At 42.5% G+C, this 15,287-nt stretch overlaps 2 protein-coding genes across 5 annotated transcripts in view; one reads left to right on the top strand and one right to left on the bottom strand.

The window, feature by feature from the left end:
* col16a1 (collagen, type XVI, alpha 1) overlaps window positions 1-5,029 on the top strand; it is a 65,305-nt gene extending 60,276 nt beyond the window's left edge. For all 4 annotated transcript variants that reach the window (XM_068710961.1, XM_068710964.1, XM_068710962.1 and 1 more), the window contains 5 exons: window positions 1,741-1,935; window positions 2,171-2,234; window positions 2,363-2,536; window positions 2,656-2,733; window positions 3,574-5,029. In XM_068710961.1, coding sequence (XP_068567062.1) covers window positions 1,741-1,935; window positions 2,171-2,234; window positions 2,363-2,536; window positions 2,656-2,733; window positions 3,574-3,767 — 705 coding nt within the window. In that variant the 3' untranslated portion in view covers window positions 3,768-5,029. The remainder of the gene's footprint in view (window positions 1-1,740; window positions 1,936-2,170; window positions 2,235-2,362; window positions 2,537-2,655; window positions 2,734-3,573) is intronic.
* Window positions 5,030-5,674: 645 nt separating this feature from the next.
* col9a2 (procollagen, type IX, alpha 2) overlaps window positions 5,675-15,287 on the bottom strand; it is a 17,310-nt gene continuing 7,697 nt past the window's right edge. The window contains exons 10-32 of the mRNA XM_068710965.1: window positions 14,227-14,277; window positions 14,078-14,134; window positions 13,904-13,957; window positions 12,201-12,254; window positions 11,981-12,034; window positions 11,448-11,501; window positions 11,288-11,341; window positions 11,087-11,140; window positions 10,933-10,986; window positions 10,780-10,833; window positions 9,898-9,942; window positions 9,755-9,808; window positions 9,608-9,661; window positions 9,475-9,528; window positions 9,323-9,394; window positions 8,930-8,965; window positions 8,747-8,791; window positions 8,319-8,351; window positions 8,082-8,228; window positions 7,932-7,986; window positions 7,589-7,777; window positions 7,429-7,506; window positions 5,675-7,040 (exon numbers count right to left, since the gene is read on the bottom strand). Of these exons, the coding sequence (XP_068567066.1) occupies window positions 6,835-7,040; window positions 7,429-7,506; window positions 7,589-7,777; window positions 7,932-7,986; window positions 8,082-8,228; window positions 8,319-8,351; window positions 8,747-8,791; window positions 8,930-8,965; window positions 9,323-9,394; window positions 9,475-9,528; window positions 9,608-9,661; window positions 9,755-9,808; window positions 9,898-9,942; window positions 10,780-10,833; window positions 10,933-10,986; window positions 11,087-11,140; window positions 11,288-11,341; window positions 11,448-11,501; window positions 11,981-12,034; window positions 12,201-12,254; window positions 13,904-13,957; window positions 14,078-14,134; window positions 14,227-14,277 (1,608 nt within the window). The 3' untranslated portion in view covers window positions 5,675-6,834. The remainder of the gene's footprint in view (window positions 7,041-7,428; window positions 7,507-7,588; window positions 7,778-7,931; window positions 7,987-8,081; window positions 8,229-8,318; window positions 8,352-8,746; window positions 8,792-8,929; window positions 8,966-9,322; window positions 9,395-9,474; window positions 9,529-9,607; window positions 9,662-9,754; window positions 9,809-9,897; window positions 9,943-10,779; window positions 10,834-10,932; window positions 10,987-11,086; window positions 11,141-11,287; window positions 11,342-11,447; window positions 11,502-11,980; window positions 12,035-12,200; window positions 12,255-13,903; window positions 13,958-14,077; window positions 14,135-14,226; window positions 14,278-15,287) is intronic.

Raw genomic sequence — 15,287 nt, 5'->3', positions numbered from 1 at the left:
CACACAGCAACAGCAAAGCCAGCAAGCATAGCGGCCATTACACTGTACCATGATGTTGTTTATTATGTGATAATGTGGCTTTTTTGGCTTTTTTTATTCAAAGACGTTTTTCTAAATAATATACTATGGCTTTTTTCGACCTACTCTGCTATGAATTTTATTGTGAATTTCTTCAACCAGCAATGCTATGATGTTAAAGTCCACCAGTGCAATCTGTATGATCCATCAAATAATCGGAACACCATTAAATCCATTATTACAAAATGGAAAGGACGTGGCACCACAACAAACCCTCCAAAAGAGGTCAAATACTGGAGGCAGGCGAGGAGGGCATTAATCAGAGTGGCAACAAAGAGACCAACAATTACCCTGAAAGAGCTAGAAAGCTCTCCAGCTCTTCATAGAAACACGTTTAAACACTCCACAGAGTGAAGTTCTTCGGATGAGTGGGGAGAACAAAGCCATTGCTTAAAGAAAAGAAAAAGAAAACACGTTTTGAGTTCACTTAAAGTTATGTGGGAGACTCCAAATGTGTTTTCCTGTCATTCTTTTGTCTTTAAGCGATGGCTTTTCTCTGGCCACTCTTCAGTAACGTCCAGCCTTATGGACACTTAAATTGTCACACTAAACATGTGACTTCTGAATGCAATTGTTAGCACCAGATCTGATTTAGGAGATTCATAGCAAAGGGGTGAATGCATTCCAATCAGGAGAGACCAGTTAGATGAAGAAAAGATAATTGTTTGTTTTTAACAGATGACATTTTAATGATAAAGTCTTGACAGAGGCTTTGGACTCTCCAGAGAGATTTGTAATCGAGGGGCGTCTGCACTGAGCAGCAGCAACATAAATCCCCCGTGGAGTCCAGACACTGGTGGTGGTGATGAGGCTGATAGAATGATGAGTTGATGGAACTGCGAAGATTGGGCGGAGATGTGGAGGTGGAGGGGCGCGTAACAGCAGCTTTAGAGAGACAGTCATATTTAAAAGTGACAGCAGCAAGATGATAGGCTAACGATGTGATCGTGTCGTTGTGCTATTGGATAGAGGAGACCAGCTGATCTAGACAGCTGATATCGGGATTGACAGCCCCGAATAATGACACAAATAAATAAAGAGTGAGCATGCGTTAGGTGGGAATGGCAGATGTATGAGAAATAAACTACACGGCTAAGCATAAAAGAGTAAGTCGCTAAAGCTTCAATCACTTGCACAATTTTGGTAATTTACATAAAATCCAAATAAAAATCCATTTTAATTTCAGATTATAATGCAACTAAATAGGAACAATGCCAAGTGGGTTGAATACTTTTGCAAGGTGTACTATACAATTAAATTTTTTTAATGACATATTATACTATGACTATACTATACTATGACATTTTTAATGCCATTCTATACCATGATTTGTTTTATGGCATACTATATACAATGACATTTATGACATTTTAATGGCATACTATATTATGACCTTTTTCTGACTTTCTTATTGCAAACTAAACTACAACATTTTTGACTTTATGGCATACTTTTACTATGACATTTATTTCCACTGTATAAGCTACATGACTGTCATTGTTATGTATCGACTAACTACGTTTTTGTGTGTGTGTGTGTGTGTGTGTGTGTGTGTGTGTGTGTGTGTGTGTGTGTGTGTGTGTGTGTGTGTGTGTGTGTGTGCGTGCGTGCGTGCGTGCGTGCGTGCGTGCGTGCGTGCGTGCGTGCGTCCGTCCGTCCCAGGGTGAACCAGGGGCAGCAGGCCAGCGCGGTTCTCCAGGTGAAAGAGGTAGACCGGGGCCCCCCGGCGGTGGAGGTTACCACTCCAAGGATGCACAGCCAATGATTGGCCCAGCCGGACCCAGAGGAGAGAGAGGAAGCCCAGGCTCAGACGGCTCTCCGGGGACACCTGGACCTGCAGGGTCACCAGGAAATGACGTGAGATACAGTTTATCTACACTTACATCATTGTAAACATATTATTAAAAAAAACAACGTTAAATCAGCTCCCAATAATGCATCATGCAATCTATACAGCTTCATTGTGAAACAGTACAGTGGCCAGAGGCGCTCACTAGCTTCATCTGCTCTTGTAAATGATTCATTTGAAATTATCTTCCTTGATTAATGTTTGCCCTTTTGCGTTTCTCTTAATTTCACTATTCTTAAACAGGCGGTTGTAAATTATGATGAAGTCAAGAACTTCATCCGCCAGCAGGTCATCAAGATCTTTGATGGTGAGGGCATGTGCATTCTTGCAATGTTTACAGTGTATAATGCCGCAGTTTTTTTTCATATCTCTTTTCCAAAGAGCTATTGCTACTGCGGAATCATTGTTTGTTATCGCATTTTTTCCCCTCCCCAGAGAGAATGGCCTACTACATGTCGCGCATGCAGATGCCAGTAGAGGTAGCATCCCCAGGTCGGCCTGGGCCCCCAGGGAAAGACGGATCTCCAGGTAATCCTGGGAACCCAGGTGCACCTGGACTCCCGGGACAGATTGGCAGACAAGGACGGTCAGGAGGCCAAGGACCCCCTGGTGAGCCATCAGATAAAAAAATCTTTCAAGCATCATGACAGCGATAGAAGTGTTATTATTAACTAGCAGAAAAACGGTTTATCTGTCATGTGGTCAAAACGAGTGGTCTCTTTCTGTAGGACCACATGGACCACGTGGAGAAAAAGGAGATAAGGGTGTTGGAGAGATGGGAGATTCAGGACCTCCAGGAGCACCAGGTAATTTAGTATTAGAATGGCAGCCATACTGTGTTTCGGCCTAACGTAAAGCTGTAGCTAATAGTTAACAACATTTGGCACATTTCACTGTGCATTTGTGTTTTTTAATTTTAATTTTTTAAAGTTTAGATAGTCCAACATTTGGACTGTAATTTCAGTTACAGACCCTTCTCCTGTCCCATTTTATTGAGGCGCTTAACATCTGCAACAATCTTCCACTAGATATTCAAGCTGATGCTAAACCCCTCTGTCAGAATTTTCTAACGTCACATAAATTATGCTAATTACAAAGTTTGCATTTGTTGCTGAATGGTAAATTGCCAGCGTAATGAAAGTAATGTTGCATCATTCTTAGACTGTCTTAATTCATACAACCCAAATCAACAACTGAGAATCCTTAATCATCATCTAATAGCTTTGGCTGAATTTGCAAATTTGCATCTGCAGTCACTCTTACATGGCATGGTTTATTTATTTTGGGTTGACAAGTGATTTTGGTTAAAAAAGCAACCGATGACCAAAATAGGGTTATCATGTTTGTGTATTGACTGCCCACATGTTCCCTTAATGCAGACATGGTAGTTAGCACTTCATCTTTCACAGATTCTTTGGGTTGTTTTGTACATATTTTCTTGTTTCTGCATTGTATTGCTACAGTGTTAAATGGCAACAGCTCACTATACACTGTTGCAGATGGAATAAAATGAACCTGAATAGTTTGACGTGTGTATTACACCAAATGTCAAACTATTCCTTTAACTTTTCCCCTTTAAGAGGACATATTCAAAAAGATAAACCAAAAGATTTAGTAATTCCAATCTCTCTTTTCCCTTCTTTCAGGTGTCCCAGGCCCCCAAGGCTATGGTAAGATGGGACCCCCGGGTCCTGTTGGCCAGCAGGGTGTTCCTGGGATCTCTGGCTCTCCTGGGCAGCCTGGTGCAAAGGGACATGATGGCCGGTGTAATCCGGGAGACTGTATGAGCCATCAAGTAGAGTACAGCCCCAAGGGCCCACCTATCAAGGGCCCCTGGTAGAGGTGATAGAGTAGAAGGGCAGAAGGACTGAAGCAAAAAGACTGCGGAGAAGACAGGAAGCCAAAGACCGTGAACCAAAGTTATTAAATCTGATGACCGGATGAAATCCAGGAGTAACTTTGTTGTTGAATTGTACAGATTTACCCACACAAACATCCATAACATCTTTCTAAGAGCCCTGCTGGAATGAGGCCTGCAAAGAAATACTAGCAGCACATTTTCTTTGCCATATTGCCAATCCATTGCAATATTACTGTCTCTTATTTTGGTCTTGCTTCTTTATTCTCACAGTTTCACTCCTTTTGTACATTTTCAAACAACCAAGGGGAGGTGACAAGAATCACAATTTGTATTTTTTATTTTTTTTTATTCTCGCCTCTTACTTCTTTTTATTATTTTACATTCGTTGAATTCCAGTTATTTTAGCACTTTGCTTGCACCTCTTTGTTCCCTTCTCACAGAATCACATTTAGAGTGCATCCCATGCATTTCTAACTTTATGTCTTAGTGCTCGTGGTGTGTAAGAGATTATCCCAAGAAATGTATTTCAGTTCTGTAGAAACAGATGTCAAAAACTCACGTCCATGCCCTTTTTGATGAATTGACTGTTTTGTATATATTTATATTTATATATTGTGGCTTTTTCTACTTTTTTTAACAGATTTGATACAAGACATACGCATTGCTAGCCACCTATTTTTATTTTTGATGGGCAACAAAAAAGCCAAAGGGCTATTTGTTATCTAAGGTCTGTAAGCTTTTAAAATCAAATAATCTGTTCAGTTAAAGACATAATTATTTATAAAAGAAAACTGTTTTCACAAAAAAACAACAGTTTTTCTAATTGTGTTGCTAAAGTTCATTTTGTGTCATCTGCTATTTTTGCCATACAGCCACTTAAAGCATCTCATTTCTTTCTACATTCATAAGTAGCTGTAACAGCCATCTGTCTGCTTCAACAGGAACTTAATTAAGAAAATATGAGCAATATTTGAGCCCATTTACCACAGGTACTGTAATGCAACACACTGAGCACGGCCAGTCATGCAAGGATAAAGAAAATATTCTGAAAAGCATCACAAATGGATTTTGTACTTGTATTTTTGGGGTTGTTATACTGTATTTCTTACGAAATATTTTTTTATATCTGGAAGTCTATGCAGTTTTAAATCACTACCATCTCAATCAGCATTTTAAACTATGAGCATGGTCAGACTTTTGTTTCTCACAAGTTAAAAGTGAATTAAATTACTTTTGAAAGATGCTGTATCATGTTATCATTGTCAACCAGTGTTGTATCAAACACTTGAAATACTGTTGTCCATCCATGAAGTTGCAATTATCTTCTCTTGTTCTTTTGTGTCTCTTTTTGTAGTCGATTTGCTTCTTCGAGTTATTTTGTGTTTCTCCTGGGCAAGGTTTGTTTTTGTTTATTAGTCACTTAAAACAGAGGTTTCAGGGGGCCCTGTGGGTATGCCTGCTGGACTGTGATGGTGTATCCATCAACTCTACAGTCTGTGTGTATGTCAGTTAACTAATCGTTCGAGCAGGCTTTGGTTGAATGCAGGTAAACAGTTCTTGTGGAGAGCAAAAGACGTGGACGCATTGGCCGAAATCCAGCTATCGTCTGACGATGCTTTAGATTTCTGTTAGTTTAAAATCTAAATCTTGTGAAACCATCCAGTCGTACATGTCTTCTCTCAACCTCAGTCTCACATCTCAAGTTGCTAATTGGACTCTAAACAATGAGCAGCACACGGAAAAAAGGAAGCGTTGACCGGAATAGACGTTGGCTACACCTGAACCCCAAAAATATATAGCCCCTTCATTCCTCATCAGACAGTATCTTAGTATAGTGGTAACTTTCGGCGATGCAATAATATTGACAAAAGCTGAGAACCTGCAGCTTTGGAAGCATGGGACTTTATTAAAATGCATAAATTGATACTATTAAAGATTTCAAGAAGGAGAAATGACAAGAAAAAGAGCTGAAACTAAAGGGCATCGTTTGATACAGAAGAGCATTGGATTTGATAAAAAGTTTCTCTTTATTGGTTTGGGTTGACCTGAGAAGCCAAAAAAGAACCCTAACAGATGATTATATTAAGAACAATAAATAGCTTCATTAAATAGCTGACACCATGTGGAACATTGACAGTGGCATAAGGAAGCACATTCGGGCCGATTCGTCTTGAGAGAAAAGTAGTTATTTCTGTCGGAATGTTTTATTACTCACTGAAATCAGTAACAGGACTTTTGTTGGTGCATATCATAACCCATTCTTTCTTCTCTACATAATAATCAACACACATTTACAAAGATTTACAGCACTGCATTGTGGGAGATGGGAGTGCCCATCGGGATACGCTGTTGCCAGGCAACAAATGGACGAGATCAAGCTAGTCGTTAGTTTCTAAAATGAGACTTGGGGAAAGCGGGGCTTGAGAGGGGAGTGGTGTTGGTGGTGGTGGTGGGGGGGGGTAAATTTACATGTGATAAATCAAGGATTTCACTACATTTTACAATACGGTACAGAACGGAGTGTCACTTTCAATCATTTATTGGTCCTTTTTGTACACTTTTAAGAAATCAGGTGTGATGTCTCAAGAGAGGCAGGGCATTTTTAAACTTCAAAACACATCTCAAACACGATATTGCATAATGTAAAACCATTTAAAGTGACAACGGTGTAAAATAAATGTACCTTTTACCATGCTCGGTTTTCAGCTCCTCTCAGCTCATCGGTGGTGGGAGACAGAGAGATGCAATATAAATCTGTTCCTCTTTCACTGCTAGAACAGGGCTGGGGTATTTTGAAGGGGACTGACACTGACATCATCCAAAAACACTACAGAATTCAGAAGGGTGTGGGTGGGTGAGAGCTGCTGTTGTCATGGTGATGTGGGGGATTAAGATCAGAGTATGTCCCGCCAGTCAAAACTTCAGGTCGTCAGTTTCAGAAGGGGGCGCTACACATCCAGTCGCTATTAATGTCCCCTACCCTTCGTCCTCGATGTTGTCCGACAGAGAAGAGTGGTGTCTCTGTGCTGATGGAGAGGCAAGGTCTCTAAATATTGGGTCCTTTGATTGATCCCGCCTCCTGTAGTCTTGGGGATGTGTATGCTGACGCAGCTAAACACATCGCCGCCTCGCAAAAGCCGGGGAGACCTGTCGAACCCGCCTTACCGGGGTAACCTGCCTCTCCGGCCGATCCCTGAGGTCCTCTCTCGCCGTGCCTGCCGTCCCGAGCCACACCATGAACACCTGAAGGACCTATGGAGGGTGAGGGTTCAAACATTGGATTTTAACTGAATCCCAGGGTTCGAGATGACTAACAGCACTGACGTTTTGTGTTGAGAGCATCTCTCCTAACCCCACTCGCGGATTACATATGTGTACTGTCTGTATGCATATATTGAAATTTTGTGCACAGGGGAGAGCGAGTGTGTTTTCCACTATTGTTGCAATCCTATTATATTCTCATTCAAGAGCATCTCTTAAATGACTGGAGTTAATGATGCTTTTAAAATGCATCCGAGCAGCCTCCCCTGTGGCAAAAGCTGTAATGCCTTCAATTTCTTATTGCACCCTTACTCATCTGAACCTTTGTTCAGTATTACATAGTTTTACATTCCATGTATGTATAGGCTTCAGCTCTTACCTTGTATTCCTGGGGGTCCTGGTGCTCCTGGGTGGGGTTTACCAGGATCTCCTCTGTCTCCCTTTCCCCCCCTCTTTCCTGGGAACACAAACAAAAGGGTGGTGTCAAACGTAGCCTAAAAAGCTTTTCTTTCAACTGTGTACTCATCCTATATTTCCACCTTTAAGTCCTGTGTTTCCAATCTGTCCAGGTCCTCCAATCATGCCGGGAATGCCACGGGCACCAGGCAAGCCATGTGGCCCCTGAGGGCCAGCTGACCCAGGGGGTCCAGGGGGCCCGGGAGGTCCCATTACACCCGCTCCACCCAGCACAGCCCTCTTGGCGCTCACTGCCACAGCAGCTAGCCTCTCTGTTACAGAAGAGACAGCGTCATCATTTTTGATTAACTTACCTTTGATAATGGGCAACTGATTGCTCAGGAGATAAAAGTAGCTTCGGGTAATGGGCTAATCTAATCTCCACTATGGACATCAAAAGGTGAATATTCAGGTCTGGACGCTCACCCTGCAACATCTTCAACACCACTTCTATAATATGCTGGTCAGACGTATCGCGTCCCTGGAGAAAAGAAGAGGAGACTGAGCAAAGAAGAGGCAACTAACCAAGCGCACGAGTCAATATCAGTCCGTGCACATAGAGCGAACTGGACTCACTGATGATCCCTGAATGCCTGGCATGCCAGGTACTCCTCGCTCTCCATTGAGTCCCCTAGGACCGGGCAGTCCTGGTGGTCCCAGGTCTCCGGGTTTACCAGGGTCTCCAGTGGGTCCATTGTGTCCGGAGTCACCCCTAATTCCTTGCTGCGAAGAGAGGAGCATTACAACAAAAAATAAAGTAGGGAACAAATGAAGAACAGGAGTAATCAGATTTCACACATAGCACAACCTCACCTGTCCTTTGGGGCCGGGTTCACCAGACAAACCCTGTCACAGCAAACAGAGACTTTGTCAATTTCACATTCATCACTTGCATCTATCATTTCCGCCTCATTGCCCATTGAGCAATAATTCAAGGATGAATATTGCAAATGAATGTTGAAATGTTGCCTCACTGTCATGTAAATAGCTCATTTGCCATCTTGACTATAATGGGGATTTGTATGCAAATTCAAAAGCAGACTACCTCTCCGTCTTAACTTCTGTAAGTCTATGACATTTTCTGCTATATATCACTTTGCTTTGATGCCTTCGGAGCCAAATGTTTATTAAACATCCTCGTCTAAAGACGGCAAGTTTTAGTATATTCAGAGACTTTTGTGCTTCTTTATAACAAAAAGTTTTTAAACAGCTTTAGGTTGTGCACAGTAATGATTTTTTACCTTTTCACCTTTCTCACCAGCCAATCCCTCAACACCGGGATCACCCTAAAAGCCACGGAGAGAAAAAGATTAAGAGGGAACAGAGAGACGGATGAGTGCCGAAACTATTTGTCAGCATTGTAGCTGAAATACAACAACATGAGATAAGTTTCTGACAATCCAGGTACTGGAACTGCGACTCACATCGTCTCCCTTTGATCCAACTTTTCCTTGGAAGCCCTGGAAAGAAAGATATTTTGAGTACATACAAATGTGTATATATCTAGATTGTAATATCCTCCAAAGAAACAATAACTAAATGTTGATTCAAGCCAGTGACACCACAGATCCCAAAGAAAGATGTTGAATCATCTCTAAAACATGGAAGATGAGCATCCTCAGATTATCATTTATATTGGTTATTTATATTGCTTGCTTCATTCAGTGATTTACTATGGATCGGTATGACTTTAATTCATGGATAAACACTGCCCCCAATGGACAAGTCTGGGTAACTGAAAACATGTTCATCATTGCCTACATTCAAGCACATTTCATAATGATTTGAAGTACAATTAATTTGTTGCACACACATACCTTGTCTCCCATGGTTCCGCTAAGACCCTGGGCACCTGGAACACCGATTGGTCCTCTCTCTCCTTTGCTTCCCTGTTAAGATACATTATACTTCATATGAGCTGCAGATGAGCTGCAGATCAGCTAAAAACAAATTCATAGAAGCAACTTACAGCCTTTCCGACAACTCCCTGTGGCCCAACTGCTCCTCGCTGGCCTCTGTCACCCTGTAACAGTCGGGGTAAGGTCAGAATTCCTTCATAGTTGCAGTAAAAATGCTTTCATGTGCTAATTCAGGATTTGTACCTTGGGTCCAGGAACTCCTTCCATACCAGCCTCACCAGGAAGACCAGGCTCACCCTAGGAGCATGCAGTTAAAGTGCAATTACTCACCCTACTGCACAATATAATAAATCTTTCTAAACAAAAAAAATGTGTATGTTCATGTTTTACCAGGAATCCGGGAGCACCAGACATGCCAACGTGACCCCTAGGTCCAGGCTCGCCCTAACAAGGAATACAAAATGATAAGAGAAAGGTATATATATAAAAAAAATATCGATTTTTTTTCAAACATATGACATGAAATGGCCTACCTTAGCTCCAAGTCCACCTTTTGACCCTGGGCTGCCAGGCAATCCCTGCAGACACAATTAACAAGACTGAAAATCGCTTAAGAAAACTCTTCAAAAGGGAAAAAAAAACAAGTTACATCTGAAGCTTGTTTTTTGACAGCATGGTGTACGGTTTATTTCATATTTTGAAAGACATACAATGAACCTGAAAATGTAGCTAGTAATGCGTGTTGATATATAAAGTATGTGCGTCCTGGTAATATAATAGTAACTATGAAAATAGGACGATCTGCAGTGTCAGCTACTGGCATACACCTTGCAGCAGGTTCCCTTGCAGTGATTCTGTGTGTGTGTGTGTGTGTGTGTGTGTGTGTGTGTGTGTGATGGTATATCACAGTGTGGCATAAAGAAGCGTAAGTTATGGTGTTTAAGTTTGCAGCAGGGTTGATGTCACTGCAATGACCATACAGCAAAGTGTGCATCTCATGCTTCATTACCCCTTAGTCAGAATGACACGCGCACAAACGCAACCACACACACACACACACACACACACACACACACACACACACACACACACACACACACACACACACACACACACACACAGTATACCCACTGGTCTGATTGTGATAAATCACTCGCGGTGGGAGGGAGAATGCTATTTCAAGGTGGTTTAAATTCTAAAACAGTGTGGGTCACAGGTTCACTGTTGTTTGGATGAGTGCCCAGAAAACAAAACATACCAAAATTTACTGGCTGCTTCACACTGGTTTTTCCCTGTCTCGTTTCTGGCCTTGTTGAATGGAGGAGGAGAACAGATTGACCCCCTACGTGTTCTGAGTGACAATAAGCCTTTATAAACAGACTTATTTGCATTTGCAACGCTGAAGGACCACTCACCGCTGCTCCCTGAGGACCAGGAGGACCAGGCATCCCAGCCTGGCCAGGGCTGCCCTGATTAAAAAAAAAAAAAAAAACAGAACAGAAGAAGAATAAATTGTCAGATTTTACTGGGATTTAAGTTTCTCATTATCGCGGCTAGTAACAACTTACCTTGATCCCTGGAATACCAGGTGTGCCATCTTTTCCATCAATACCCGGCAGACCCTGAAAAAGCCGGCAGATGAGTCAGCGGACTTCATTTGGCACACTCTCTGAACACCGCCGCAACTGTGTAGTGCATGAACAAAATTGTGTGTTCACTCACATTCTCTCCCTTTTTGCCAACCGCACCCTGTGGGCCCTGGATACCTCGGCTGCCCTGCAGAAGATAACCAAACCAGTGTCAGTGTATTTGCAATGCACATCAGGATCAATGTCCCCTTTCGAGTCCTGAGAAATGTATCATCTTTTTTTTGTCCTGCTTTGACAATAAACTTCAAGGGAAAACACAAGGTGAGTCACCTACTTTGTCTCCCTTGTCTCCTGCCTCTCCGGGTGGTCCCTGAGGCCCCTCCTCACCCTATAAACAACGGAGAGACTTTGAGTAGCTTAGGTGTCGTGTGGGTACCTGTTACGATATGAGTAGTCAGATCTATTTGTGTGTGCTAGCAGGTGTGTGTTCTTACAGGAGGCCCAGATATTCCTACAGGTCCGTTGATGCCCTTGTAACCACGAGGCCCCTACGGGAAAACAAAAAAAAAAGTGCCATCAATCACTTCAGATCAGGGAGGATGCTAAGTCATGGTAGTCTACTATTCATTGCGATAAAGGGGTAATTAGCGCTTAACTCACTTCACTAATGGGAGCTACACAGAAAGCCAGCCACTCTTTCTTTGGCACTAAGCCGCGGCGCTAACTTGGCTAACGCGGCTAATGTTAACAGTAAGACGGATGGCTACAGCGGATCATTAACTACAGATGGAGGCACCGTAGACCCAGACAACCTCAACTCATTAGAGGAGGGGAGAGATTTGTGTTAGCATCATTTCCATATGTCCCCATTGCTGGTAATGGATGATGTTTGTATAGTAGGGGCAGGTCTGGCAGTACCTCCTTGGTGCTCCTCTAAGAATGAGAGCAGCCTTGCACCCAAAGAGAAAGAGGACAAAAGAAGTTGGATGTGACTGAAAAAAAACAAAAAAAAAACGGTGGTACTCACTGCTTCCGCTTTAGGGCCCATCATTCCTGGATAACCTCTCAGACCCATCGGACCCTTAGAAGGAAGCAAAGAAAAGCAGGATGGGACAGAGACCAGATACAGAGCAAATGCTACAATACTATGCTATGTCCAATCAAGAGGATGATATATGAAAAAGCAGCAACATAAGCCTATTGTTCCAACTTCACCAAGAGACTAAAGAGTAGAATTTTCCACATACCGGAGGTCCTGGGATGCCCTGTTCCCCAGAGATGCCCACTTCTCCCTTGAGACCCTGATGGAGGAAAGGAAAAAGAACAGGCTGATTAGTTATTCTCTTTCTGTGCCGCTCTGAATTTTTAAACTTTGAGCCGGACAGAAAAAAAACTGTCGGCTGCTGGTTGCTTCTGATGTCTGAACTGAATTTGATGGTTGTATATGTTGGTGGTCAAGCTTGTACCAAATCTAGCTCAAGCTAGTTAGCCAGATAAAGCCCCCCAGAAGCTAGTCAAATCATCACGTAGGGACCAAAACCAGTTCAAACTGCTTTATCTGTGTTATTAAAGGAATAGTTGGACATTTTGAGAAACACACTCATTTGGTTTCTTCCCAAGAGGTAGATGAGAAGATCTGTCATGTCTGTTTCTTAAATTGACAGAGACTGGTGGTGATTAGCTTAGATCAGCAGAAGTAACTGAAAAATAGGGTAACAACAACATTACAAAAAACAGGAATACCAACCTCTAAAGCGTCTTAATTAACTCTAAAATGACTCAGTGTGGTTTTCTGTAACTATTATATATACTAAGCCAGGCCAGTGACTTTCTGAAGTTCCTTAAAACAATGAACTAAGACTCCAGAAAGTCAGTGCAGCCGGCCGCTGTGTTACAGCAACAACTAGCGGTTCTTATGTTCCTGTTTGTGTACAAATGTAGCAAATTAGTTAATTTAGCCATTTTCCTTTAAAAGTGGATTAGGAGATTAGGAGAAGAAAGATTGGACTTAATTAGTCTTGAGCCACTTTATTTGTTTCCCATTTACTGAGCCAGGGCTTAAACAGCTCGCATACTCTGAGGAGATATTCGCTGAATTTGATAAAACGCAAATTGGATTAGAGTCGCTGACTACAGTACATCTTTAAGAAGAAAAAAATGAAATAAACAATGATGAACAACGATTTTTTGAGCTGATCGTATTGGTCTACCAGCATCAGTGATCTAATTTACTATCCTCACCAGCATCATGTCCAGTAAGGTCAGTAAAATCAATGAAAAGCAAAGCTCGGGTCACTCGCCACTTTTAGCTACATCTAGTTTATTTTTTCAGCAGTCTAAAAATACATGTGATACTGGTCTTTCTATCATAAAGCATATTTATCATAGATGATATCTGGGTTTTAGCTTAAACAGCTTGTGTGGGTGTAGACAGCTGGTGCTTGCTGTCTTGCTAAGAAGAAGAAAAAGAAGAGCAGCACCACAGGTCAACCTAGAGTAAAAGGCAGGTCTTCTAAAATACCGGTCTGACTTGCAGGAGCAGTAACTGTTGAGTGTTTTTGAGCGTCTAAGGCACCTTGTGTGAGAAGATCAGAGGTTATTCCTGGGGCCTGGCTAGCCTCTCCCTCTGAGCCCACTGTGCGCTCATTAGCTGTGCTTAATTCAGCAAGGTGAGAGGGCTGTGCGAGCCCCGGCTCTCTCATCTTCCCCTTCATGTACCTGGCTCTTCACCACCCCTTTCATCTAGCGCACTGCATGCTGACTGTAGGGCCCGAGCCAGGCCTGACTAATCGCAGCCAGATTAGTGCCAGTCCTGTGCCTCTGGGGGGGCTTCATTAAAGCTAATCCTCACCTCTGCTGGTCCTGAATGGTGGGCGAGTGTGCGACATGTACATGTATGCGTGTTTGAGGACACGTGTGAATCCGTTCAAGAAGAGATGCTGCAGCTCACCGATTTTCCTATGCTACCCGGCTCTCCGAGAACACCACCACGTCCTTTGTGTCCCTAAAAGGGCAACAATCAGTCAGTAGGGTGTCACAAAATGTTGTTATATAACATAATCATTGATGCTGAACAAAAAAAAAACGTATGCTTATTCCTTCAGGGGGACTGTCGACTTCTCACCTTGATTCCCTGCAGTCCCTGGGGGCCTTTAGGTCCTGCCGGACAGTTAAGAGGACACTGTTGTCGGGAGAAGGAAACACATGGATTATGAAAAGTGAAGTTGTGTCAACAAACAGATTTGTAATAACGTGGATGTCAATAGAGCTTACCTGGAAGTCTGCACTTCCCTCTTCTCCACCAATGAACTTCCCTGGAGGACCCTAGATGGACAGACAGGTGGACAGAGAGGTAGGTGGATGAAGAAAGTCACCTGGTCACAGTTGCCTCTGCTCCCATGAGCTGAGCCAGCAGTCTCTCTTTCTCCCTCCATCTTTCCTTCTCTCCGTTTATAGATCGAGTTGGGAGGTAAAGTTTCTGTACAGGGGCTGATGCATTCCTGCTACAGTCAGATGAGACACTGATCCAATGGGGGTTTATTTACCCTCGGATGGCACTAAAGCTGAACAAATGCACTCCCCTGGGTTTGGGAACATCTCTCTCAGTGAAGACACACTCCTCCTTGGAACCACTCGGAGATGCACACAGGGGACTACATACACCATGGGGAAAAAAAGACTTGAAACGTGTACCGCACAAAACTGTTTGTGGTATTTTATCACTTGCTGTCTGTTGGAACCTGGAACCAAGCAGCAGGGAGCTCTGGCTGTGCCAGACGCTTTTGTTATCATACAGTACATTCTTAAAGCATGTTAATTGCTGCTTGTTCTGCAGAACAGAGCTCACTTCAACATAGGTTTAGCAGAAGTGATGTACAGTGCTACACTGCAATCCCATTCAATGATATAAGTAAACTGCAATTAGATTGATGTAACTATATGCTTGATTGAGCCCATTGAGCTCCTGGTAGCTCATTTGTCTCTAACTCTTTTTACAGCTGTTGTCACCAAATCTCACAGAATGAAAAACTCTTCAGATGTGACATGATTTACCGTGACATCTTTTCTGTGGATGAGGTTTGAGTTTATCCAAGCGGCACAGTTTTATTCACTGTTAATGCATCAGCCAATAATAGCATATTGCAGATATATTCGGTTCGGCATGTCTGCCAATACAACAAGAAATTACAGCACAGATATGCCAAAAAAACATTATGTTTAGAGTAAATTATAAACAGTTGTATAGTTGGAACACCAGAGGGAAATTACAAGTTTATTTGTAGAACTGAAAAATGTTCAAAACCCAAATTAAGGGATCCATATCAAATATTTTA

The sequence above is a fragment of the Cebidichthys violaceus genome, unplaced genomic scaffold, assembly GCF_023349555.1.
Source record: "Cebidichthys violaceus isolate CVI_PGR_0920_01 unplaced genomic scaffold, fCebVio1.0.p SCAF_16, whole genome shotgun sequence".
Classification (NCBI taxonomy): Eukaryota; Metazoa; Chordata; class Actinopteri; order Perciformes; family Stichaeidae; genus Cebidichthys; species Cebidichthys violaceus.
The sequence above is the reverse complement of the archived record's forward strand: the minus strand, read 5'-3'. Positions and strand labels throughout refer to the sequence as shown.